General features: G+C 30.0%; 1 protein-coding gene across 1 annotated transcript in view; it reads right to left on the bottom strand.

Moving 5' to 3' along the window:
- The window catches only part of LOC101901800 (serine-rich adhesin for platelets), a 133496-nt gene that overhangs the window by 34068 nt on the left and 71526 nt on the right, over positions 1 to 27902 (bottom strand). The window contains exon 2 of the mRNA XM_005183623.4: positions 18578 to 18853. Coding sequence (XP_005183680.2) covers positions 18578 to 18853 — 276 coding nt within the window. The remainder of the gene's footprint in view (positions 1 to 18577; positions 18854 to 27902) is intronic.

Genomic DNA, 27902 nt, shown 5'->3' with positions numbered 1-27902 from the left:
CGAAATTCGCAAGCAAAACAAAAATAAAAGACAGTCAACTTTTGAGTGACGTTGCGGAGTTGTATTCAAAACTTCACATACACCGAGAGAATTTTGGTAGATTTTTTTTCAGGCCATTTTTTTTAAATATTTTTTTTTCGTTTCAATATTTATTTAATTATTTTTCTAATTTGCATTTTCTATGAATTTCATGTGCATTGGCTTCTGCGGTTTTATTTTATTTTTTTTTTTTTGGTCTTTGCTACGAATTTTGCCTAACGGATTTAAAGGTGAACCGTATTTTCTGATTGTTATTCGTCAACTGAAATTTCATTATTGGGATTTGACTCTCGTTGGCTTTTATTTGATATTCATATTGTTAAAGTTGTTGTTGTTGTTGTTGTAGTCTAGTTAATGTTATTGTATTTGGTCGACGTTGTTGTTTGCCGTCCATCAGTTATTATTCTCACCGCTTCATTTCTCGTTGCTCCACCAGCCCCCTCGCCTCTTGAAAAGGTAAATAAGGCACAGTGTTCGGAAATCGTAATTTTTAAAAATAGATTATCAATATTTACACAATCTAGAGGCATAATAACTGTATGTCCAGGCTATGCAGGTGTCAATCACACCAGCCTACCCCCAAAAACCTCCATACACCCACCACCAAAGGTCATTGCTAAACATTTCCATTTTCGGCCCATTAGGTCACACTGTGTTCGGGGCCCCACACTTCCATACAAATAATACAGTATTCTATTATTGTTGTTGTTTTATGGTTTCGTGAGCACAATTTTTGGTCTTATCTGGGGCGCGTTATCAGACAATACACACGACAATTCAAAAAAAGAGCGTATATATATGAAATAATCAACGCAACGCTATTTACCTTTTTTTCTTCTAGAGTGGGAGAGAGAGTCAGAGAGTGAAGAAGAGAGAGAATCAAAACACTTTGTAAAGGGTACACCTTGGGGACTTGTTGCAAATCCCAAATTAAACAAAATATATTTTTATAAATATCGAAAATTAAATGCGTAGGACGTAGGAGCTCCCACGGGGGTAGCGGAGGTACATTGAAAGGATATTATTTCTCTAGAACAAAAAATAAATCTAGTTTCTTCAAATTAGAAAATATATTAATGTTAAATTTCTGGACATATCTCGGACATTTGAGCAGTTACATCAATGAAACCCGAAAGGAAAATGAAGAGGAGACATCCCTCTCTCATAATCAATTTATTTTGTGGACACACCTCCCCTACTTCACAAGTTATGGCCCCTAGAAATCAAGATTCTTCAAATCAGAAAATATATTAATTTTAAATTTCTAGTCATATCTCGGATATTTGAGGAGCTACATCAATGAAACCTGAAGGGATAATGAAGAGGAGACACTCCTCTCTCATAATCAATTTATTTTTTGGACATACACCCCCTACTTCGCAAGTTATGGCCCCTAGAAATCTAGTTTCTTCAAATCAAAAAAATATATCAATGTTAATATTTTGGTTATATCTCGGATATTTGAGCAGTTACATCAATAAAACCTGAAAGGAAAATGAAGAGGAGATATTCCTCTCTCAATCAAATCATTTTTTTTGGACATACACCCCTTACCTCAAGAGTTATGGCCCTTAGAAATCTACTTTCTTCAAATTAGAAAATATATTAATATTACATTTTTGGCAATATCTTGGATATTTGAGTAGTTACATCAATGAAAACTGAAAGGAAAATAACGCGGAGATGTTCCTCTCAGATAATCAAGTTATTTTTGTGGACATTCAATAGTTCTGGCCCCTAGAAATCAAGATTCTTCAAATCAGAAAATATATTAATATTAAATTTTTGTTCATATCTTGGATATTTGAGCAGTTACATCAATGAAACCTGAAAGGAAAATGAAGAGGAGACATTCCTCTCTCATAATAAAGTTATTTTTGTGGACATACATCAACTACCTCAAAAGATATGGCCGCTAGAAATCTAGTTTCTTCAAATCTGCAAAATATATTAATATTAAATTTTTGGACATATCTCGGATACTTGAGAAGTTACATGAATGAATCTGAAAAGAAAAATAGCGAGGAGACATTCCTCTCTCATATTCAAATTTATTTTGGTGGACATGCACCCACTACCTCAAAAGTGCTGGCCCCTAGAAATCTAGTTTCTTCAAATAAGAAAATATATTAATATTAAATTTCTGGCTATAACTCGGATATTTGAGCAGTTACATCAATGAAACCGGAAAGGAAAATTAAGAGGAGACATTCCTCTCTCATAATCAAGCTATTTTTGTGGACATACACCCCTTACCTCCAGAGTTATGCACCCTAGAAATCTAGTTTCTTCAAATCTGCAAAATATATTAATATTAAATTTTTGGACATATCTCGGATACTTGAGAAGTTACATGAATAAAACTGAAAAGAAAAATAACGAGGAGACATTCCTCTCTCATATTCAAATTTATTTTGTGGACATACACCCCCTACCTCAAAAGTTATGGCCCCTAGAAATCTAGGTTCTTTAAATTAGAAAATATATTAATTTTAACTTTCTGGTCATATCTCGGATATTTGAGAAGTTACATGAATGAAACCCAGAAGAAAAATAACGAGGAGGTGTTCCTCTCTGATAATCAATTAATTTTGTGGACATACATCCCCTAACTCAAAAGTTATGGCTCCTAGAAATCTAGTTTCTTCAAATTAGAAAATATATTAATATTAAATTTTTGGTCATATCTTGGGTATTTGAGCAGTTACATGAATGGAACCTGAAAGGAAAAATAACGACGAGATGTTCCTCTCTCATAATCAATTTATTTTATGGACATATACCCCCTACTTCACAAGTTATGGCTCCTAGAAATTTAGTTTCTTTAAATCAGAAAATATATCAATGTTAATATTTTGGTTATATCTCGAATATTTGAGAAGTTACATCAATAAAACCTGAAAGGAAAATGGAGAGGAGACATCCCTCTCTCATAATCAAGCTATTTTTGTTGACATACACTCCTTATCTCAAGAGTTATAGCCCCTAGAAATCTAGGTTCTTTGAATCAGAAAATATATTAATATTAAATTTATGGTCATATCTCGGATATTTGGGGAGCTCCATCTATGAAACCTGAAGGAGAAATGAAGAGCAAATGCTTCCCTCTCATAATTAATTTATTTTTTGGACATACACTCACTACCTCAAAAGTTATGGGTATTGTGGGTCCCTAAAAATGTCTCGAATATCCTGGGAAAAATATATTTTAAAATTCCTAATTATGAAGGTTGTAGGTCCTTTGTAGGTCCTTACAAAATACCAAATTTTGGTCACTTGAAAAAATATCCTTAAAAATTCAAAATTTTGACATATTTTGGGTCCTTGAAAAATTTCTTCAGCGGTGATATTTTTTCAAATGCATGAAAAATTTTATATTTTCCAAAATTTCCCAGGATATTGGAGCTTTTTCCTTAAAAAATCTCTCCAATATCCTTTGAGGGAAAATTTCCTTTAAAATTCCACATTAATAAGGCTTAAGGTCCTTTGATAACATATCCTTATAAAATACCAAAATTCGATCACTTGAAAAAAATATCCTTAAAAATTCCAGATTTTCGAATACTTGGGTCCTTGAAAAAATTGTATCACCGGTGATATTTTTCCGAGTGCGTGGAAAGTCTTATAGTTTTCCATTTTTTCCCACAATCACCACCAATCGATTTGAATGCGTCTGAACATGACTAATTGCTCGCTGACTCATGATTTGAATCAATTATTTATGATCTTTTGATTAGTTGTTAATGCAAAGCCAAATAAACGCAATCAAGGGCTTGAAAATAGGAGGGTACTTGTTGTATGTCAATATTAGATATCGTCCCCATGGGGAATAGATAAACACATAATAAAATCCTCAATGAATGTTTAGTTTTTTGGGGGGTTTCAAATGGACAACAAATGGTTCGGGTGAGTCATGGCCCACCACCCCCAAAAAAACAAGATTTTTTTTGCGGCAGTGGTTTGATGACTCAAAAAAAAAAAAAAAAAAAACAAGGAATATTTGTGAGGTCGATGGGGGGTCTTTAGGTAAAATTTTGCAAGTTGGAGATTTATGCAAAAACATTTTTTTTTTCGAGGATTTGAATTTTCCCTCCAAGAGACTCCCATCAAATTTGTCACGAAATTCGAGTGACAGCTTTTTGGCTTTTGAAACTTAATTTTTAATACCCTCCAACATAGTATGGAGGGTATATTAAGTTTATCATTCCGTTTAGACCCGTTTAGATATTTCAGACCCTACAAAGTATATTCTTGATCAGCATAAAATTCTATGTCGATTTAGCGATTTCCGTCCGTCTGTGGAAATCACTCAAGCTTCCGAACGAAATGAAGTAGGTTGATAACATTGTACTCAAATGTGTATTATGACTGCAGTACTTTTGGTATTGAAAATTGGCCAAGTAGGTCCACGTCTTCATATAGCCCCCATATAACGGTATCTCCCCATATTCGGTATTTTGTTGATTTAAGCGACATTATTCACCGGAATTGTTTCAAATTTCGTATTTGAAGTTCGTAACGGATGCTAGAGCCTATGACAGAAAATTGTCCGTGCAGGTCCACGTCCTCATATAACCCCCATATAACGTTACCTCCCGATATTCGGAATTTTGATGATTTTAGCGATATTATTCACCGGAATTGTTTCGAATTTGGTATTTGAAGTTCGTAACTGATGCTACAGCCCATGACAGAAAATTTTCTTTGCAGGTTCACATCTTCGTATAGCCCCCATATAACGGTACCTCCTGATATTCAGTACTTTGATGATTTTAGCGACATTATTCAGCGCAATTGTTTCAAATTTGGTATTTGAAGTTCATAACGGATGCTACAGCCTATGACAGAAAATTGTCTATACTGATCCCCGTCTTCGTATAGCCCCCATATAACGGTACCTCCCGATATTCGGTATTTTGATGATTTTAGCGACATTATTCACCGGAATTTTCTAAAATTTGGTATTTGAAGTTCCAAAGGGATTCTACAGCCTTAGGCAGAAAATTGTCTTTGCAGGTCCACGTCTTCGTAAAGGCCCCATATATCAGTACCTTCCGATATTCGGTACTTTGATGATTTTAGCGACATTATTCACCGGAATTATTTCAAATTTGGTATTTGAAGTTCGTAATGGGTACTACAGCCTATGGCAGAAAATTGTTTGTGCAGGTCCACGTCTTCGTATAGCCCCCATTCAAGGGTACCTCCCGATATTCGGTATTTTGATGATATTAGCGACATTATTGACCGGAATTTTCTAAAATTTGGTATTTGAAGTTCGTAATGGATACTAAAGCCTAAGACAAAAAATTGTCTTTGTCTTTGTCTTTATATTAATATTAAATTTTTGGACATATCTCGGATACTTGAGAAGTTACATGAATAAAACTGAAAAGAAAAATAACGAGGAGACATTCCTCTCTCATATTCAAATTTATTTTGTGGACATACACCCCCTACCTCAAAAGTTATGGCCCCTAGAAATCTAGGTTCTTTAAATTAGAAAATATATTAATTTTAACTTTCTGGTCATATCTCGGATATTTGAGAAGTTACATGAATGAAACCCAGAAGAAAAATAACGAGGAGGTGTTCCTCTCTGATAATCAATTAATTTTGTGGACATACATCCCCTAACTCAAAAGTTATGGCTCCTAGAAATCTAGTTTCTTCAAATTAGAAAATATATTAATATTAAATTTTTGGTCATATCTTGGGTATTTGAGCAGTTACATGAATGGAACCTGAAAGGAAAAATAACGACGAGATGTTCCTCTCTCATAATCAATTTATTTTATGGACATATACCCCCTACTTCACAAGTTATGGCTCCTAGAAATTTAGTTTCTTTAAATCAGAAAATATATCAATGTTAATATTTTGGTTATATCTCGAATATTTGAGAAGTTACATCAATAAAACCTGAAAGGAAAATGGAGAGGAGACATCCCTCTCTCATAATCAAGCTATTTTTGTTGACATACACTCCTTATCTCAAGAGTTATAGCCCCTAGAAATCTAGGTTCTTTGAATCAGAAAATATATTAATATTAAATTTATGGTCATATCTCGGATATTTGGGGAGCTCCATCTATGAAACCTGAAGGAGAAATGAAGAGCAAATGCTTCCCTCTCATAATTAATTTATTTTTTGGACATACACTCACTACCTCAAAAGTTATGGGTATTGTGGGTCCCTAAAAATGTCTCGAATATCCTGGGAAAAATATATTTTAAAATTCCTAATTATGAAGGTTGTAGGTCCTTTGTAGGTCCTTACAAAATACCAAATTTTGGTCACTTGAAAAAATATCCTTAAAAATTCAAAATTTTGACATATTTTGGGTCCTTGAAAAATTTCTTCAGCGGTGATATTTTTTCAAATGCATGAAAAATTTTATATTTTCCAAAATTTCCCAGGATATTGGAGCTTTTTCCTTAAAAAATCTCTCCAATATCCTTTGAGGGAAAATTTCCTTTAAAATTCCACATTAATAAGGCTTAAGGTCCTTTGATAACATATCCTTATAAAATACCAAAATTCGATCACTTGAAAAAAATATCCTTAAAAATTCCAGATTTTCGAATACTTGGGTCCTTGAAAAAATTGTATCACCGGTGATATTTTTCCGAGTGCGTGGAAAGTCTTATAGTTTTCCATTTTTTCCCACAATCACCACCAATCGATTTGAATGCGTCTGAACATGACTAATTGCTCGCTGACTCATGATTTGAATCAATTATTTATGATCTTTTGATTAGTTGTTAATGCAAAGCCAAATAAACGCAATCAAGGGCTTGAAAATAGGAGGGTACTTGTTGTATGTCAATATTAGATATCGTCCCCATGGGGAATAGATAAACACATAATAAAATCCTCAATGAATGTTTAGTTTTTTGGGGGGTTTCAAATGGACAACAAATGGTTCGGGTGAGTCATGGCCCACCACCCCCAAAAAAACAAGATTTTTTTTGCGGCAGTGGTTTGATGACTCAAAAAAAAAAAAAAAAAAAAACAAGGAATATTTGTGAGGTCGATGGGGGGTCTTTAGGTAAAATTTTGCAAGTTGGAGATTTATGCAAAAACATTTTTTTTTTCGAGGATTTGAATTTTCCCTCCAAGAGACTCCCATCAAATTTGTCACGAAATTCGAGTGACAGCTTTTTGGCTTTTGAAACTTAATTTTTAATACCCTCCAACATAGTATGGAGGGTATATTAAGTTTATCATTCCGTTTAGACGTTTAGATATTTCAGACCCTACAAAGTATATTCTTGATCAGCATAAAATTCTATGTCGATTTAGCGATTTCCGTCCGTCTGTGGAAATCACTCAAGCTTCCGAACGAAATGAAGTAGGTTGATAACATTGTACTCAAATGTGTATTATGACTGCAGTACTTTTGGTATTGAAAATTGGCCAAGTAGGTCCACGTCTTCATATAGCCCCCATATAACGGTATCTCCCCATATTCGGTATTTTGTTGATTTAAGCGACATTATTCACCGGAATTGTTTCAAATTTCGTATTTGAAGTTCGTAACGGATGCTAGAGCCTGTGACAGAAAATTGTCCGTGCAGGTCCACGTCCTCATATAACCCCCATATAACGTTACCTCCCGATATTCGGAATTTTGATGATTTTAGCGATATTATTCACCGGAATTGTTTCGAATTTGGTATTTGAAGTTCGTAACTGATGCTACAGCCCATGACAGAAAATTTTCTTTGCAGGTTCACATCTTCGTATAGCCCCCATATAACGGTACCTCCTGATATTCAGTACTTTGATGATTTTAGCGACATTATTCAGCGCAATTGTTTCAAATTTGGTATTTGAAGTTCATAACGGATGCTACAGCCTATGACAGAAAATTGTCTATACTGATCCCCGTCTTCGTATAGCCCCCATATAACGGTACCTCCCGATATTCGGTATTTTGATGATTTTAGCGACATTATTCACCGGAATTTTCTAAAATTTGGTATTTGAAGTTCCAAAGGGATTCTACAGCCTTAGGCAGAAAATTGTCTTTGCAGGTCCACGTCTTCGTAAAGGCCCCATATATCAGTACCTTCCGATATTCGGTACTTTGATGATTTTAGCGACATTATTCACCGGAATTATTTCAAATTTGGTATTTGAAGTTCGTAATGGGTACTACAGCCTATGGCAGAAAATTGTTTGTGCAGGTCCACGTCTTCGTATAGCCCCCATTCAAGGGTACCTCCCGATATTCGGTATTTTGATGATATTAGCGACATTATTGACCGGAATTTTCTAAAATTTGGTATTTGAAGTTCGTAATGGATACTAAAGCCTAAGACAAAAAATTGTCTTTGCAGGTCCACGTCTTCGTATAGCCCCCATATAACGGTACCCTCCGATATTCGGTATTTTGATGATTTTAGCGACATTATTCACCGATTTTTTTATTAAACATTCGCATTTCAATATTGTAATGGCTTGAATATTGTAATTGCCACGTCGTCGTATAGACCCTAATATACCGGCTACATTTGGTATTTTTAAGATTTTAACAGAATTTTTAACGGTTTTAATTGTTTTTGAAAATTCCAAAATTCGTTACAAATGATGGAGCGTATTCAAAGTTCATCACGGGGTCTTCTATTTTCTATTTTTTCTTAATATTTTTTTTTTTTATTTTTAAAATTTTTCAATTTTTTTTTATTTTTTTTTTAAATTTTTTAATTTTTTTTAAATTTTTTTAATTTTTTTTTATTTTTTTTTTTTCATTTTTTGTTAATTTTTAATGTTTATTTCGTTGCAGTATTTCTTTCTTTCTACGAATTATTATATTTTCTATTTTTTTATTAATTTTTATTTGGTTTTAATTTTTTGCTTATTTTCTAGGTCTCATAGGGCCTATTTTGTTTATATCCTACACCACAAGGTGGTCAGGGTATTATGTCATTGTGCATTTGTTTGTAACAGGCAAAAGGAAACGAGATAGACCCATAGTTCCTTATGATGTTCTGCATAGAATCACATTCTGAGTCGATTTACGCATGTCCGTCCGTCCATGTATTTTTGTGAACAAAATGCAGGTCGCATTTATTATCCGATTGAGATGAAATTTTCCAAACAACATTTGTTTGGCCCAAGGACGAACTCTATTGAAATTGGAGATAATCGGTCAAAATTTAAATATAGCTCCCATATATATCTGCGTCCGATTTACCTTTTATCGTGCACCAAACGTGTAATATCAGTCCGAATAGTATGAAATTTTCCATATACAACCAAATTAGGCCTTAAAATACGTATGCCAAATTTGATCGAAATCGGTTCAGATATAGCTATAGCTCCCATATATATTGCTCATCCGATTTGCTATTTTGGTTCGCCGCAGCCGTAATATGCACTCTGTAACAACGATATTCAGGGAAATATATCAAATGCAGCTCAGAAATATCTTTGACAAATTTCATCGAAATCGGTTCGGATTTGGACATATCTCCCATATATAACTTCGTCCGATTTACCTCTGATTGTGCACCAAACGTCTAATATTTGGCCAAATTGGATGAAATTTGGCACATACGACCAAATTGAGTCTAGAAGCTAGTATGGCAAATTTGCTGAAGATCGGTTCAGATATACTAGCTATAGCTCCCATATATATTGTTCATCCGATTTGTTATTTTTGTCCTCCGCAGCCGTAATATGCACTCCGTAACAACAATATTTGGGGAAATATATCAAATTCAGCTCAGAAATATCTTAGCCAAATTTTATCGAAATCGGTTCGGATTTGGATATAGCTCCCATATATGGGCAATATAAGTCCGAATTTAAAAGATACAAATGTCTCGGCATATGTAGTCCTTAAATTATAATCATAATCATAGCGTGTATGATTGAATTCTCTCATAAAAACTTTTAATTGTTATGTGGAGCTCAACTAAATTAGCAAAGTGGTGTAGGGTATCATAAAATCGGCCCGCCCGACTTTAGGACTTTCTGGTTTTTTCTATTTTTTTTAATTTTTTTTAAATTTTTGTTTTAATTTTTTTTTAATTTTTTAATTTTTTTTTTATTTTTTTTTTTTTTTTTTTTGTTAATTTTTTAATGTTTATTTTGTTGCAGTATTTCTTTCCTTCTACGACTTATTATATTAATATAAGGGCTACATTCGGTATTTTTACGATTTTAACAGACATTCTAAGAGATTATATTTTTTTGAAAATTGCCAGAATCGTTCCAAATGGTGGAGTGTATTCAAAGATCGGTCCGGCCGAACTTACTGCTTTTTTGCTTGTTTTTTTTTACATTTTTTTACGTCTCAGTCCTACGGATCTCAAGGCGTCTTCTATTTTCTATCTTTTTTTTTTTAATTTTTTTTTATTTTTATCAACTAAATTAGCAAAGTGGTGTAGGGTATCATAAAATCGGCCCGCCCGACTTTAGGACTTTCTTTACTGTTTTTTTTAATTTTTTTTTATTTTTTTTTTAATTTTTTTTTTTAATTTTTTTCTATTTTTTTTTCTATCATTTTTAATTTTCTAAATTTTTTTTTTATTTTTTTTAGTTTTTTTTTTAAATGTTTATTTTGTTGCAGTATTTCTTTTTTTCTACGACTTATTATATTTTCTATTTTTTATTTATTTCTATTTGGTTTTAATTTTTTAGCTTTTTTCTGATTTTTTTGCTACTTTTCTAGGTCTCATAGGGTCTACATTTTTTTAAAATATTTTTTTTTTGTATTTTTTGTTGTTTTTATTTATTTTTGCTGTTTATTTTGTTTTCCTCTCTTTCGATTTATTATGTTTTTTTTTGCTATTTATATTTATGGCTTATCTCCAATAAATCTTTTATTGGTCTAATCAAATAAATTTGTATTGATTGTGGAATGGCACGTACGTGTGTAAAAGAATACAAGTAAAAAAGCCGTAAGTTCGGCCGGGCCGAACTTTGAAAACCCTCCACCATTTGGAACGAATTTGGTAATTTTCAAAAAAAAAAAAAAAAAATCTGTTAAAATCTTAAAAATACCGAATATAGCTGTTATATCCACGTCTAGCTATACGAAGACGTGGACCTGCACGGATAATTTTCTGTCTTGGGCTGTAGTAACCATTTCGAATTTCAAGTACCAAATTTGAGACAATTCTGGTGAATAGTGTCGCTAAAATCATCAAAATACCGAATATCCGGAGCTAGCGTTATATGGGGGCTGTACGAAGACGTGGACCTGCACAGACAATTTTCTGTCTTTGGCGGTAGTATCCATTTCGAACTTCAAATACCAAATTTGAAACAATTCCGTCAAATAATGCCGTTGAAATCATCAAAATACCGAGTATCGGGAGGTACCGTTATATGGGGGCTATATGAAGACGTTGACCTGCACAGACAATTTTCTGTCATAGGCTGTAGTACCCATTTCGAACTTCAAATACCAAATTTGAAACAATTCCGGTGAATAATGTCGTTAAAATCATCAAAATACCGAATATCGGGAGGTACCGTTATATGGGGGCTATACGAAGACGTGGACCTGCACAGACAATTTTCTGTCTTAGGCTGTAGTATCCATTTCGAACTTCAAGTACCAAATTTGAGACAATTCCGGTGAATAATGTCGCTAAAATCAACAAAGTACCGAATATCGAGAGGTAGCGTTATATGGGAGCTATACGAAGACGTGAACCTGCACAGACAATTTTCTATCTTAGGCTGTAGTATCCATTTCGAACTTTAAATACCAAATTTGAGACAATTCCGGTGAATAATGTCGCTAAAATCATCAAAATACCGAATATCGGGAGTTAGCGTTATATGGGGGCTATACGAAGACGTTGACCTGCACAGACAATTTTCTGTCATAGGCTGTAGCATCCATTATGAACTTCAAATGCGAAATTTGAAACAATCCCGGTAAATAATGTCGCTAAAATCGTCAAAATAGCGAATATCGGGAGGTACCGTTATATGGGGGCTATACGAAGACGTGGACCAGTATAGACAATTTTCTGTCATAGGCTGTAGCATCCGTTACGAACTTCAAATACCAAATTTGAAACAATTCCGGTGAAAAATGTCGCTAAAATCATCAAAATACCGAATATCGGGAGGTACCGGTGTATGGAGGCTATACGAAGACGTAGACCTACATGGCGCATTTTTAATGTCGAAAGTCCTGCAGGCATAATATACCTTTGGAGTAAAATTTTATCAATCTACTTCAATTCGTTCGGAAGCTAGAGTGATTTCCACAGACGTATAGACGGTCGGATATCTCTTAATCGACATAGAATTTCATGCTGATCAAGAATAAATATTTTTTGTGGGGTCTAAAATGAATAACAAACTTAATATACCCTCCATACTATGGTAGAGGGTATAAAAATAAAAAAAAAAATATTTGGGATTAGTGGCACGACAGTTACGCTATCAAGTGGGCCACATGCTATTTTTCTACTCAAGTACCACTTCTAGCAGTCATGATGTTTCAAGACAAAGGCGGAACACCTGAATTTTATCGCAATTTAGTTTGTTTTTGGTTTTGATAAAAATCAAAATTACAGAATTTATTTTTAAAAAAAATTTTAGTTTTTTTTAAAAAAAAAAACAAAAAAATGAGAAAAATTCTCAAAAGGTATTTAGGAACATATCGAGATTAGAAATTTAAGAGTTCCCATTTTAAGAATCCTACATCTCCTCCCTTGCCCTCTTCTGTAGGGTACTTTTTTTCGCAACACGTATTTAAAATAAAAGCAGCAACAACAAATAAAGATAAGAACCTATCGTCTTTCCTGGAAACATGAACAGGTGTTCAAAAAAACAGGGCACAACTTAACTAACAACCTTGCCAATAGGCCATCTGGCCAATAATTAAAAAAAAAAATCGGCAAACAACAACAACACCAAGAAAATTACGGAAAATACCAGAAACACGGAGGGTTCACAACAAATAAAGTCAGCTGGCATGATAATGCAAGCTTTTGTTTTTTGCCGGGGGGTTCTTAGAGAAGCAATTGATTTTTGAGGGTGTTTTCAAAGAAAGAAGGAGAATCATAAATATCCGGTTATATAAATGACATAAAAATATAATTCGAGAAAAAAATTTGGTGATGCCAAAGTGAAGTGGGAGATTCATGGCAAAATAGTTATTTTTTTATTGAAAAAATATAAATTTCTCTCATGACATATTTTTCAGGAAAAAATTCTACCATGATATATTTTCATGGGAAAAATATATCTAGAGATATATCTACAAATAGAGATATTTAAAAGAAAAAAATATTTTTACAAAAAAAAAATCGTTCAATATGTATATTTTTCAGGAAAAATTTCTCCCATGATATATTATTAAGAAAAAAATTCTACCATGATATATTTTCAGGGAAAAATATGTTTAGCGATATATCTAGAAATAGAGATATTTAAAAGATAAAAATATTTTTTTTTTTCAAAAACAAAATCGTTCATGATATATATTTTTCAGGAAAAATTTCTCCCATGATATATTATTAAGAAAAAATATTCTACCATGACATATTTTCATGGGAAAAATATATCTAGAGATATATCTAGAGATGGAGATATTTTTATGAAAAAAAAAAATATTTTTTAAAAAAAAAAAATCGTTAATGATATATATTTTTCAGGAAAAATTTCTCCCATGATATATTACTAAGAAAAAAATATATCTAGAGATATTTTGTCAAAGTTTTAAGGAAAAAAACATTTGTACCATACAAAAATGTAATTTCTTATTAAAGGAAAAAAAAGAAAAAACATTTGTTCAACAAAAAAAAAGAGAAATTTCTCCCATGATATATTTCTAAGAAAAAAATTTCCCATGATATATATTTATATATATTTTTAAAGAAAAACAAATTACGAAAAATTAAAAATAATGACAAACTCATATAACACTTTTTCCTGCAGTATAACAGTTTGGCAAAACTATTTTTACGCAAATTGCAATTGAAACTTGAGTTTTAGAATGAAAACTGTTGTATAACAGTTAAATTTGGTTGTATAACAGTTTTCACAAACTGTTATACAATGCAAAAAATCAAGTGCAAATCATTTTAAAGTTATTTCGAGCAGTATGGCACTTTTTTGTGCAGTATAACAGTTCGGCAAAACTGTTATACTATTGAAAAAAATACGAAAAATTTGAAAATAAGGAAAATACAACTCATTTCACAGATTTTTTGACCTGTATAGCACTTTTTTGTGCAGAATAACAGTTTGGCAAAACTGTTATACTGCTGAAAAAATTATGAAAAATTAAAAATAATGACAATACAACTTATTCCACTGATTTTTGAGCGGTTTAGCACAAAATACAACTAATTTTAATGATTCTTTGAGCAGCATAGCACTTTTTTGTGCAGTATAACAGTTTGGAAAAACTGTTATACTATCGAAAAAATTTTAAATATTTAAAAATTACAACTTATTTTACTGATTTTTGAGTAGTATAGTACTTTTTGTGCAGTATAATAGTTTGGCAAAACTGTTATACTGCTGAAAAATTACAAAAAATATTAAAAATAAAGAAAATGCAACTGATTTCATTGATTTTTTGAGAAGTATAGCAATTTTTTGTACAGTATAACAGATTGGCAGAACTGTTATACTGCTGAAAAAATTACGAAAAATGTTAAAAAATAAGGAAAATAACACTTATTTAATGATTTTTTTCACTTTACTTTACTTCAATTGTTTTGGTATATCAATTTCCTCCAGCTCTTCGATTTTTCCGAATTATTTTCGACAAGAAATATATTTTTGTTTACAATTTTGGAATTTTGTGTATGTTTAGTTTATGTTATATTTATTTAGTTTGGCTGTAAACAAATCGGATATTTCAAAATCCTCTTAAAAATTTACTACAAAAACTATAAATATTTTTTCCGAAACTAAAGTGCGTATCAAACATTTCAAACGAATATTGAAATTTTTATTTGACATCTTTGATGGCAAAAATTGATTTCAAGTCTTGTCGTACATGCCACTTATCACATATCTCTAGAGGGTTATTTTTTGTTTTATTAAATCATGAAGTTTATTTGATTAGACTCAAGGAGAAATCTTCTAAGTTTTTTTTAGGAAGATTTATGAGATCATGCACAGCAAGTGACTAAAGTGGTGGTAAACAAAGACAACAACTCAAAATGATGCTGCTGGGGGATGTCCATAATTTTGTTAATCATTGCAAATGACTAATGAGGGTATGCCTTTGTAATGAGGTGTAAGATGATTTTTTTTTTCAGAATAATTTTTCTTCCACGAATTTAAAACATTTTTCCGAAAAAAAAAATATTTTTCCCCTCCCCCTTACATTTCCCACGATTTGTTTATATTTCAAAATGCTTTTTATCTTTGATGCCAAAAAATAAAATGTTCTCTAGCTTGTCTGTTCTGGGAAATATGTATATTTTCAAAATGTGTAACACAAGCTGCCCCACATATGTGTGTGTATCAAATTGCGCAATCCACACAAACATTTCACATAAAAGTTTTACGATTTGTTTTTCATTATTTTTTAATTATTTGATTCCATACAAACAGCATGGATGTGATTTCGGCATGAGGAAACCCATCTCTAGCTGGTGGAAATTTTTTAATGGGATTTCCTGCAAAATTTGTTTACCGCCAACTAAATTAAAGGTGAATAAATTTTCCAAATTGAACATAAACAAAATATCAATAAAGAATATGTTTTTTTTTTTGTGTTTAGAATCGTATTATGAAATTTAACAGGTGGAAGGCATTGACAAACAAAAACAATTGAAATTGAGATAATAAATAAGTTTTTCAACATAAAACCGTAAAATCACCTTGAAACTCGTTATAATTTCATTAAATTTTTCATTTTCCATCATTTTTCAGCAGTATAACAGTTTTGGCTAACTGTTATACCGCAACCAAAAGTGTTATTTTTTCTCAGTATAACATCATGTTGTTTAGAATTCGATTAATTGAAGTTTTATAGTGAATTTTCAGCAGTATAACAGTTAGCGCTAACTGTTATACTGCAACCAAGAGTGTTATTTTTCTTCGTATAACTTCATATTGTTTAGAATTCAAACAATTGAAGTTTTATAGTGAATTTTCAGTAGTATAACAGTTATGGCTAACTGTTATACTACAAGAAAAAGTGTTATACGGTCCAAAAATAATGTATATTTGATTACAATCATTTTTTTTCGCTGTATAGCAGTTTGCGGAAACTGTTATACACGAAAATAAACTGTTATACTGTTGCATTAATCCCCTGACTGGAAGTAAAATAATTCATGAATGACAGCTCGACATTGGTGGCCATATAGAGCTATTTTCCAGTATAAACTATATGTTATACAGATTGAAACTTACGGTTAAAGTTCAAATTTTTCATCAAAAAAATGGAAGTTATCATTGATAATTTTGGAATTTATCTAAAATTGAATACAAAAGCTATAATTTTGGTTAATTTTTGAAATTTTCCCCCGTTTTTTTTATAAGTATAACTGTTTTGGCAAACTGTTATACTGCAATAAAGAGCGTTATCATACCAATTGAACTATAAAGGACTCAAAATTAATATATTTTGGCATTTTTAGTAACTTTTATACCGTATAACAGTTTTGGTTAACTGTTATACTGCAACACAAATATGTTTTGTCACTCATAAATGTTGGTCTATCGTCTACAGTCAATTTTTGATGCAGTATAACAGTTTGGCAAAACTGTTATACAACACAAAAAACTGTTATACAGCAAAATTAAAGTATTAAAAGGGATAATGAACACATTACCGAACAAGAAACACAAATTTGTGGCCCTTTACACATATTTGTGGCCATTTAACTGCATAATAGTTATTTGAACTGTTATACAGCAAAAAAATCTTTGAAAATGCAGGAAAAGCTATAAAAAAGTCTTTTGGGCCATTATTCTACATCCTGTGCTCAAAATATTTTAATAAAAGTGTATAAGAGATTATTCGAACTGTTATACTGACACCCTTTTTTTACATTTATATGTATTTATAATTGAATTTGAAAAATAATCCTGGATTAATTACAACGCAAAATCCACAAAAATCATGTGTATAACAGTTGAGGCTCCAATATAACAGTTATTTTTTGAACTGTTATACCACAAAAAATAATTTTTTCCAGTGCTGTATAAAGTTTCTGTATGACCTTTTTGACTTTTGACGAATGTATAACAGTTTTGAAAAACTGTTATACTGAACAAAAAACTGTTATACTTGAATTTTGTTTGTAAATTTGGTTGATTTGTACCTTTTTTAATAATTGTTATGCAATTATAATAGAATTTCAAAAACAACGGAATTCTGCATTAATTACAACGAAAATCATGTGTATAACAGTTGAGACTCCAGTATAACAGTTATTTTTTGAACTGTTATACAACATACAATAGTTTTCCAGTGCTATATAATGTTTCTATATGACTTTTTCGACTTTTGGCGACTGTATAACAGTTTTGCAAAACTGTTATACTTGAATTTTTTGGTAAAATTTGGTTGACTTGAACCTTTTTTAATCATTTTATAATGGAATTTGAAAAAATCACTGAATTCTGCATCAATTACAACGAAAATCATGTGTATAACAGTTGAGACTCCAGTATAACTGTTATTTTTTTTTAATGTTATACAACAAATAATAGTTTTCCAGTGCTATATAATGTTTCTATATGACTATTTTGACTTTTGTCGACTGTATAATAGTTTGTCAAAACTGTTATACTGAACAAAAAACTGTTATATTTAAATTTTATGTGTAAATTTGGTTGATTTGAACCCTTTTTTATCATTTTATAATGGAATTTGAAAAAATAACAGAATTCTGCATTAATTACAACGAAATTCATGCATATAACAGTTGTGGCTCCAGTATAACACTTATTTTCTGAGCTGTTATACAACAAATAATAGTTTTCCAGTGCAATATAATTTTTCTATATGACTTTTTTGACTTTTGACGAATGTATAACAGTTTGAAAAAACTGTTATACTGAACAGAAAACTGTTATACTTGAATTTTTTGCTAAATTTATTTGTTTAGAACATTATTTAATAAATTTATATGACTATCCTTTACTTCTGGCGAAAGTATATCAGTTTTGCAAAACTGTTATACTGAAAAAAAAAAACTGTTATACTTGATTTTTTCTGGTAAATTTGTTTGCTTCGAACAATTTTTAATAAATTTATATGACCATCTATGTCTTCTGGCGAGTGTATAACAGTTTTGCAAAACTGTTATACTGAACAAAAATCAGTTATACTTAAATTTTTTGGTAAATTTATTTGTTTTAAATAATTTTTAATGAATTTATATGACCATCTATGACTTCTGGCGAGTGTATAACAGTTTTGCAAAACTGTTATACGGAGCCAAAAATAGTTATCCTTGAAATTTTCGAAGATTTCTTTAATTTTAAAATGTTTATCATAGGTTATCAGAGGTTTTATGTAATTTTTGTAACTGTTATACTGGTTATATTTATGCTCTTAATTATAATTTGTTTTTGTCTTACCTTGCACTTGCGTATTCACTTGACGATGCACAACCTATCGACGTGCCTTCCGATGAATCTGTGACCGATAACTGTTGTTGCAGGACCCGCCTGGAACCGCTATGATTTGCCGTTGATTGTGTGGACGATGTTGCTGAGAGATGGCCAATATCCTTGTCGTATGAACTATGCGCTGCGTTTAGACACTGAATACTTTGAGCTTCAGTGTGTGTTTGCAAAGGGGCCATGAGCGAATCTGTGGGCAACTGAGCAAGTGTACTAACGCTGCTGGTCGATCTGCAAATGTGAAAGAGAGAGGGAGAGAAAAAAGGTGGGAGATTAATGTAAAGTCTTTGATACGAGTTTTCAATATTTAAATTATGGAATGAGATTATTCTGAAAATTTTTGTAATGAGGTCTTGACATAAAATGTCATTCCCAAATTTGTGAAAATTTTTCTTTGATCTCATTTTCCCAAAAATAATTTTTCGTTCATGTAAAAACGAATAGTCAAATTTTTTATGGCGGAAAATCCCATAACACATTCTGTGAAAACTACGTCAATACAAAACTGCAAACATGCTGTTGAAAGACCCAAATAAAATCTAGGTTAACCATCAAAAATGTATTTGAAAATTTATTTTGAAACAATAAACTGTTGATTTTGTTCAAGATTTTGCGTGTTGACCTCTTTTGCCAAAAACATTTGTTCGAGTCTCAGATTTCTCTGCCGTTAGTGGTTGTCTGTCTTTATAGTTTATTTTTTTTATTTTTTTGTTTCCATTGTTTTCGGGTCCATAAAAGTCAAAAATTCGCATTTGAATTTCGTTAAGATATTTATCTTGCGATATATAGAACACAATGTCTTGTTTGGATTACTTGACATTTTGATAAATAGCTTTTTGTTCGTGTTGTTGTTGTTCTCACAGTCACGTACTCTGCTAGTTGTTGGTGTTTCCCTCAAAACAAAAAAAAAAAAAAAATTAACATTAAAATTTGTTTTGAAAATAATTTTCTCATATGACAGGTTTGTTTATTGATTTGCCACTAAAAAAATAAATACGTTTTGAAATATTGTCTGACACATTTCAAAAATAAAAATGTTTTCTAGGTATTTAGAATTTCCAAATCCATTTTCTTTAAAAGTCTAAAAAATCAATTCTATTTGGAAAAGTAAAATAATTTTTAATTTACATTGCCTAACTTAAGGGGTAAAGTTGATAATTTTATTTTTTTTTTGGTAATTCCTTATCAGTTTATTTACCCCATTATCGGAGATAACAAACCCTTCCTTAGAGAAAAAGGTAACAGAGAAAAAAATTAAAAACCTATGAATAAAAGCTAGAAGAGAGCATACTTTAGGGCTGCAACGATTAGCAATGTAATACAAAAAAAAAATAAATAAAACAAAAATTTTCCATAAATTTTTGGTGATTTATAAGAGTATAACAGTTTAAAATTTGAATTTCACACACCCAAACCTATGAATATATATAATAAAATGGCAAAATGCTGATAGACAAATTTTCTGCACTCTTTTTTACCACTTTTTATGTGTATAACAGTTATAAACATAACTGTTATACTCTTTAAAATGGCTGTAAAATTCCACAAATTATCTTGTAATATTATTAATTATTTAAACCAAAATTTTCGGAGTCATTTTTAGTGATTTTTAGGTGTATAACAGTTTAAAAAATAACATTTATACACCAAAAAATGTAATTGTATATACAAAAAATTTGCCGATTATTGATAGACAAACTGTCTGCATAGTTTTTGCTAATTTTTGAGTGTATAACAGTTATAAACTTAACTGTTATACTCTTTAAAATGGCTGTAATCTTCGACAAATGAACTTTTAATATTATTTACCGTTGAAACCAACATATTTATTTTCTTTTTTGGCAATTTTTAGGTGTATAACAGTTTAAAAATTGACATTTATACACCAAAATATGTAATTGCATATACAAAAAATTTGCAGATTATAAATAGATAAACTTTCCGCAAATTTTTTGCTGATTTTTTGAGTGTATAACAGTTATAAACATAACTGTTATACTCTTTAAAATTGCTGTAAAATTCGACAAATTGCCTTTTAATATTATAAATCATTTAAACCAAAATTTTTGCACTCATTTTTACTAATTTTTAGGCGTATAACAGTTTAAAAGTTGACATTTATAACTGTTATACTCTTTAAAATGGTTGCAATATTCGACAAATTACCTTGTAATATTATTAATCATTTAAACCAAAAATTTTGGGAGTCATTTTTAGTAACTTTTTGGTGTATAACAGTTTAAAATTTGACTTTCGTGCACCAAAACAATTAATTGTATATACAAAAAACTTGCAGAATATTGATAGACAAACTTTCCACACAATTTTTGCTAATTTTTGAGTGTATAACAGTTATAAACATAACTGTTATACTCTTTAAAATCGCTGTAAAATTCGACAAATTGCCTTTAAATATTATTAATCATTTAAAACAAAATTTTTTCACTCAATTTTAGTAATTTTTAGGTGTATAACAGTTTAAAAATTGACATTTATACACCAAAATATGTAGTTGTATATACAAAAAATTTGCAGATTATCAATAGACAAACTTTCCGCATAATTTTTTGGTAATTTTTTAGTGTATAACAGTTATAAACTTAACTGTTATACTCTTTGAAAAGGCTGTAATATTCGACAAATTGCCTTTTAATATTATAAAAGTAATAAAACCAACAAACAAATTTATTTATTTATTTATTTATTTTTTTTTTTTTTGGTAATTTTTAGGTGTATAACAGTTAAAAATTTCACTTTCATAAACCAAAATATGTAAATTGGTATAAAAGAATTACAGGTTATTCATAGACGAACTTTCCTCACAGTTTCTACTGATTTTTGAGTGTATAACAGTTTCAAACATAACTGTTATACTCTACAAAAATGCTATACAAATTAGGAAACTAGCATATTAATGTTATGAAACATTAAAACCGACATATTTATATCACTTTTTGGTGATTTTTAGGTGTATAACAGTTAAAAAATTTGACTTTTATGTTTTAAATAAATATGTGTTAAAATATATTAAAAATTACGGTTTAAAAAAAATTCGGATTATAAACTCTAGGCACAATTTTTGCTAATTTTTGAGTGTATAACAGTTATAAACATAACTGTTATACTCTGTAAAATTGCTACAAAATTCGATAAATTGCCTCTCAATATTATAAAACATTTAAAACAAAATTGTTGCACTCATTTTTGGTAAAGTCAGAGTGTATAACAGTTAAAAAATTTGAGTTTTATTCACCGAAATGTGTGATTTAATATGATTAAATGAGTGTAAATTAAAAGATAAGCTTTCCGCATTCTTTTTTGTCAATTTTAAAATGTATAACAATTCTAATATTAACTGTTATACTCTTAAAAATGTTCATAATTACTGGCAACCGGACTTATAATTGCACATAACTTTTTAAAACACAATTTTTGGAATAGTTTTCGCTAATTTATAGTGTATAACAGTTATAAATTTTGACTTTCATGTGCCAAAATGTGATATTATACATAAAAAATGTTAGAGCATTTATACAAAAATATTTCACATTATATTTCAAACTATTTTTGGAGTGTATAACAGTTATCAATATAACTGTTATACTCTAAAAAATTCCTATAACTTCAACCAATTAGCCAACTAATACTAAAAAGCTTTTAAAAACAATGTTTTAAATTTATTTTGGTCACTTTGGAATGTATAACAGTTATAAAGTAGCTCTTATACAGCGAAAAATGTAATTATACATACGAAAATCCCAGGAACATAAATATTTGTTACATGCTAAGTGTATAACAGTTATAATGTTAACGGACAAATTATGCTAGAAAAATTTAATTTAATTGGAATGTAGCAACATTTTGAGTTATTGCTAGAGTATAACAGTTTAAATTAACTATTATACAGTGACAAATAAATGTTACAAATGACCAGAAAATTGAAAAGTTAATAAATATGAAAACGTATGACATTTTTGCGAAACTTTGATTTTGTTTTTGGCTGTATAACAATTAGAATTAACTGTTATACACCATATAATAAGAGTTATACGCCACCAAATAATGTGCTTTTCCTTTAAGTTAATATTTTATGCTTCAAAAACTCATTTGGAATGTTTTTTTGCAGTATAACAGTTTTTCTATAACTGTTATACAAATCGAAAATTAGCATTTTTGTTATTTTTTAATGAAGAATGCAAAAGGCAGGCATTTTGTAAGTATGTATTGCAGTATAACAGTTTAGCAAAACTGTTATACAAGCGAAAAACGATCAATTTTCTTATTTTTTTGGGGATTTTTTGTTAACTTATTATTTTTCAACCTACCTTGATGGGGTTTTACAAAATAAATAGCTGACTTTTCAAAAATCCAAGAGCTTAAATATTTATTTAAAAACAAAAATCTTTAAAAAAAATTCAATATGTGCATCCATGAAAATATTATTGTTTATTTATTACACAAAGATATTTAACGGCTTAATCACATATTAAGCAATTATTTCCTCATTTAACTGGACATTAATTTTTTCGGATAAAATTTCCGTATATTTCCATTTTAAATTGGAAAATATGTATGTCATTGTTTAAAAAATCCCAATATTTAAATGTTTTTCTTTTTTTTTGTTTTTCATTGTTGTTGGAGCAACAATTGTCTGTGGCGTTTTCATAAGTAAATGACCCCAAAATAATGTTGTTTTTTTTTTGTTTATTTGCCTCTGATGTGTGAAATTAAATATTTTCAGTAAACATCACTCACTCTCCCCAATATATTGAAACAACGGAATAAAAACAATATTTGTATAATTGTAATAAATGAGGCCTGTTTCCCATATAACACATAATATGTCAAATCGGGATAAAAGGGAAGCTGTTCCTTACTTTGGAATGATAAAAATTGAGACTTCCGTTAAAATACATAAAATGTGCTCCAATGACGTATGTCAGCTGAAGAAATGTTAGTTTTTGACTAATAGCAATTTTTTACAAAAAATTTGGTTGTATAACAGTTTTCTAAAACTGTTATACTCGAAAAAAAAACTATTGTAAACTGGTGAAATATGGTTTTTCGGATCAATTACGATATTTAGCGATATTTTTGGTTGTATAACAGTTTTGTATAACTGTTATACTGCTCGAAAACTGTTATACTCGAAGAAAACCGATTATATACTGGAGAAACATTGTTTGCTGGATTAATTAAGTGATTTCAGCAAGATTTTTGGTTGTATAACAGTTTTGTATAACTGTTATACTGCTCGAAAAACTGTTATACTCGAAGAAAAACTATTGTACTCTGGGAAAATATTGTTTGTTGGATTAATTATGTGATTTCAGCTATATTTTTGGTTGTATAACAGTTTTGTATAACTGTTATACTGCTCGAAAACTGTTATGTACGAAGAAAAACTATTGTACTTCGGGGAAATATTGTCTGTTGGATTAATTATGTGATTTCAGCAATATTTTTGGTTGTATAACAGTTTTGTATAACTGTTATACTGCTCGAAAAACTGTTATACGAAATAGCAACCAAATTAAATCGATTTAAATATATTTCGGAGCATGTATAACACTATTGTACAACTGTTATACACCCAACAAAACTGTTATACCCCAAAAATGAAGGTTTCTTAATTTATTTTTTCTTCATTTTTTTTTATATTTTGCCAGCATTTCCGCAGTTTTCGTCTTTAATCTTCAATATCCACCACTCCCCTCACCTCTACCCTTTAAAACAACAATATACCAAATTAATTGATGAATCCATTTAAAACAATTAAGTTCATTCAGCGGTTGCTTTTGAAATCGGATTGTTTAACAAACAATGTACAACAAAGAGAGAAAGAACTGCAACAACAACAAATGAAGAATTTAATACATAGCAATAAATCTCAAATTTCATGACAACGAATTGGAGAAAATTTATTGAATGGCTAAATGTGCGGAGGTGGTGGGGGGTTAATCCCACGCTTGGTATCAAATAAAAATGTGATCATCAAGGGAAATTAATAGGACATAGTAAAACTTTTCTTAATTGAAAAATATTCGTTACTACTTTGGTAAAATTTTTAGAAATTAAACTTGTCCCACAAACTGTTATACAGACCCAAAATTATAAAGCGATAATTTTATTGAAATTTTTCTTTTAAATTTATGTACTATGATCTATTTTTGAGAAATTTTTAGTTAGTATAACAGTTTGTGAAAACTGTTATACTGAATTTTAAACTGTTATACAGGCCTTTTTATTCAAGTAGGAGTAAAATATTGCTGCTCTTTATTTTTATATGACATTTGACATATTTTAGAGATCACATAACCCCAATAAAAACTGTTATACTGTACTGTAAAAACTGTTATACATTTTTTGGTCAGGAAATTATTAATTTGTATTGAATTGATTTTAAAATATGACATCCTATTAAAAATTCGACACTTTTATTGAGTAATTATGTCTGTATAACAGTTTGCGCTAACTGTTATACTGTGCGATAATCGGTTACAATGGACAAATTGAGTCCATTAATATCCGCTTGTAATAGTTTTATTACTTTTTTTTAATTATTTCGCATAATTTTATCTTTTTTATCATATCAAAACTGTTATACTGCATTCTTTGAGAGTAAAAAGTACAATTTTTTTGTATTCTTTGCTTTTGTTTTAATTTTATTCAAATTATATTACATTTCTACACCAATTCTGAACGTATAACAGTTTGTGCTAACTGTTATACTCACGAAAATTACTAAAAATTAACTACACTTTAAGTTTTATTCGTTTAACGATGTTTAATTAAAGTTAGCTCACTCAAATATGGCCACAATAACTGTTATACAATGGACAAAAAATTTAAAAAATTGTCTTTTCAGTTTGAAATCGGTCCCCTTTTTATTCGTGAATGTGAGTTTATTGATTTTTGAATTTATTTCAATAATGCCACCATTTTGTGTGTGTGTTGCTTGTAACTGTTATACCGTTTGTTGTGGAGGGGGGAATAAAAAGTAGTAGTGGATTTTTATCAGGTTATTATAAATTTGAACGAATGTTGTTTAGCACATTAATTACATGATTTTTTTGCATTGTTGCTGTATAACACTTTATGTTAACTGTTATACAAACCGTAATACTCCAGAAAATCGTTGTTATACTCTTGAAATGGATTTAAAATATGGTTTAATTTAATTTGCGTAAATTGTTTTACTGATATATGCTAATTTAAACTGTTATACTTCGTGGAAACTGTTATATGAACTGTTATACTCCCAAAATGTTGCTGAAAATGTTTTCCATTTTAATTTCCTTTCGATTTTCACGCATATTATTAGTTAGATTTGACAATTTTAACTGTTATACAAACTGTTATACTCCACAAATTCGCTGTTATGCTCTTCAAATTGACTGAAAAGTTGGTTTAAATTAGTCTCCGTTCGATTTGCGTAAATAGTTTTACTGATATATGGTCATTTAAAGTGTTATACTTAGAAGAAACTGTTATACAAACTGTTATACTCTCGAAATTGGTTAAAAATTAAGTCGATTTCAATTTGTTCGATTTTCACATCTATTATTAGTAGTAATATGGTAATTTTAACTGTTATACAAACTGTTATACTCCAGAAATTCGCTGTTATGCCCTTGAAATTGACTGAAAAGTTGGTTTAAAGTAGTCTCCGTTCAATTTGCGTAAATAATTTTAATGATATATGGTCATGTAAACTGTTATACTTTGTGGAAACTGTTATACAAACTGTTATACTCCCGAAATTGGTTGAAAATTTGGTTGAATTTGTTTTTTTCGATTTCCATACGTATTATTGGTAGTAATATAGCAATTTGAACTGTTATACAAACTGTTATAATCCAAAAATTACCAGTTATACTCTTCAAGTTGACTGAAAAGTTGTTTTCTTTCAATTTGCGTAAGTGGTTTAGCTGATATATGGTAATTTAAACTGTTATACTTTGTGGAAACTGTTATACAAACTGTTATACTCCCGAAATTGGTTGAATATTTTGTCGAATTTAATTTTCTTTCGATTTTTATACGTGTTATTGTAAAAATATGGTAATTTTAACTGTTATACAAACTGTTATACTAAAGAAGTTCGCTGAAATTAACTGCAAAGTTGGTTAAATATAATTTCCGTTCGATTTGCGTAAAAAGTTTTGCTATGTCATTTAAACTGTTATACTTTGTGGAAAGTGTTATACAAACCGTTATACTCCCGAAATTAGTTGAAAATTTTGTCGGTTTCAATTTTCTTTCGATTTTCACACGAATTATTGGAAAAATATGGTTATTTTAACTGTTATACAAACTGTTATACTCCAGAAATCCGCATTTATACTCTTGAAATTGGCTGAAAAGTTGGTTTAAATTAGTCTCCGTTCGATTTGCGTAAATATTTTTACAGATGTATGGTAATTTAAACTGCTATACTTAGAGGAAACTGTTATACAAACTGTTATAAACGTGAAGTTGGTGGAAAATTTTGTCGAATTTACATTCCTTTCGGATTTAACACATGTTATTGGCAAAATATGGTTAATTTAACTGTTATACAAACTGTTATACTCTCGAAATTAGTTGAAAAACTTGTTGAATTTGGTTTTCTTTCGATTTTCATACGTATTATTAGTAGTAATACGATAATTTAAACTGTTATACAAACTGTTATACTCCCGAAATTGCTTGAAAATTTTGTGAAATCTCATTTCTATATCCATTTAAACTGTTATACTCCAGAAAATGCTTAACAATTTTGTTCAAATCAATTTTTTTCGACGCTCCATACATATTACTGGTAGAATAGGGTCATTTTAACTGTTATACTATGTGCACTAACTTCAAATTTCGATATATTTTTTAAATATTTTTTGGTAATTTTCCACTTTCTATTCACGGATATTGTGTTTTTTATGAAACATTTTTAATAATCCGCTGTAAAAACTTAACCGGTCCACACAACCGAAACTTAACAACGACAACCATCACTGATTCATAGTAATTTTGCAAATAAATAATGATCCCCCCAGCAAAATAAGCTATCTATCCAAAACACAAAAAAAAAAACAAACTTGAATAAAACACAGAAAAAAACTTCATAAAACAAAGAAGGGAGAGAAGTAGAATACCAAAAAAAAAAAAAAAGGTTTTAACAAAGTCAGTGCCTCCAAGCATGATTAAAAAAATACAAAACAAAAAATAGTGGCCAAACCTTTGCCAATTTAAAAAAAAAACCGTAATGAAAAGAAGACAAAAGAGGCCAGCCAGAGCTAGT

The sequence above is a fragment of the Musca domestica genome, unplaced genomic scaffold (genome assembly GCF_030504385.1).
Source record: "Musca domestica strain aabys unplaced genomic scaffold, Musca_domestica.polishedcontigs.V.1.1 20, whole genome shotgun sequence".
NCBI classification, from domain to species: Eukaryota; Metazoa; Arthropoda; class Insecta; order Diptera; family Muscidae; genus Musca; species Musca domestica.
The sequence above is the reverse complement of the archived record's forward strand: the minus strand, read 5'-3'. Positions and strand labels throughout refer to the sequence as shown.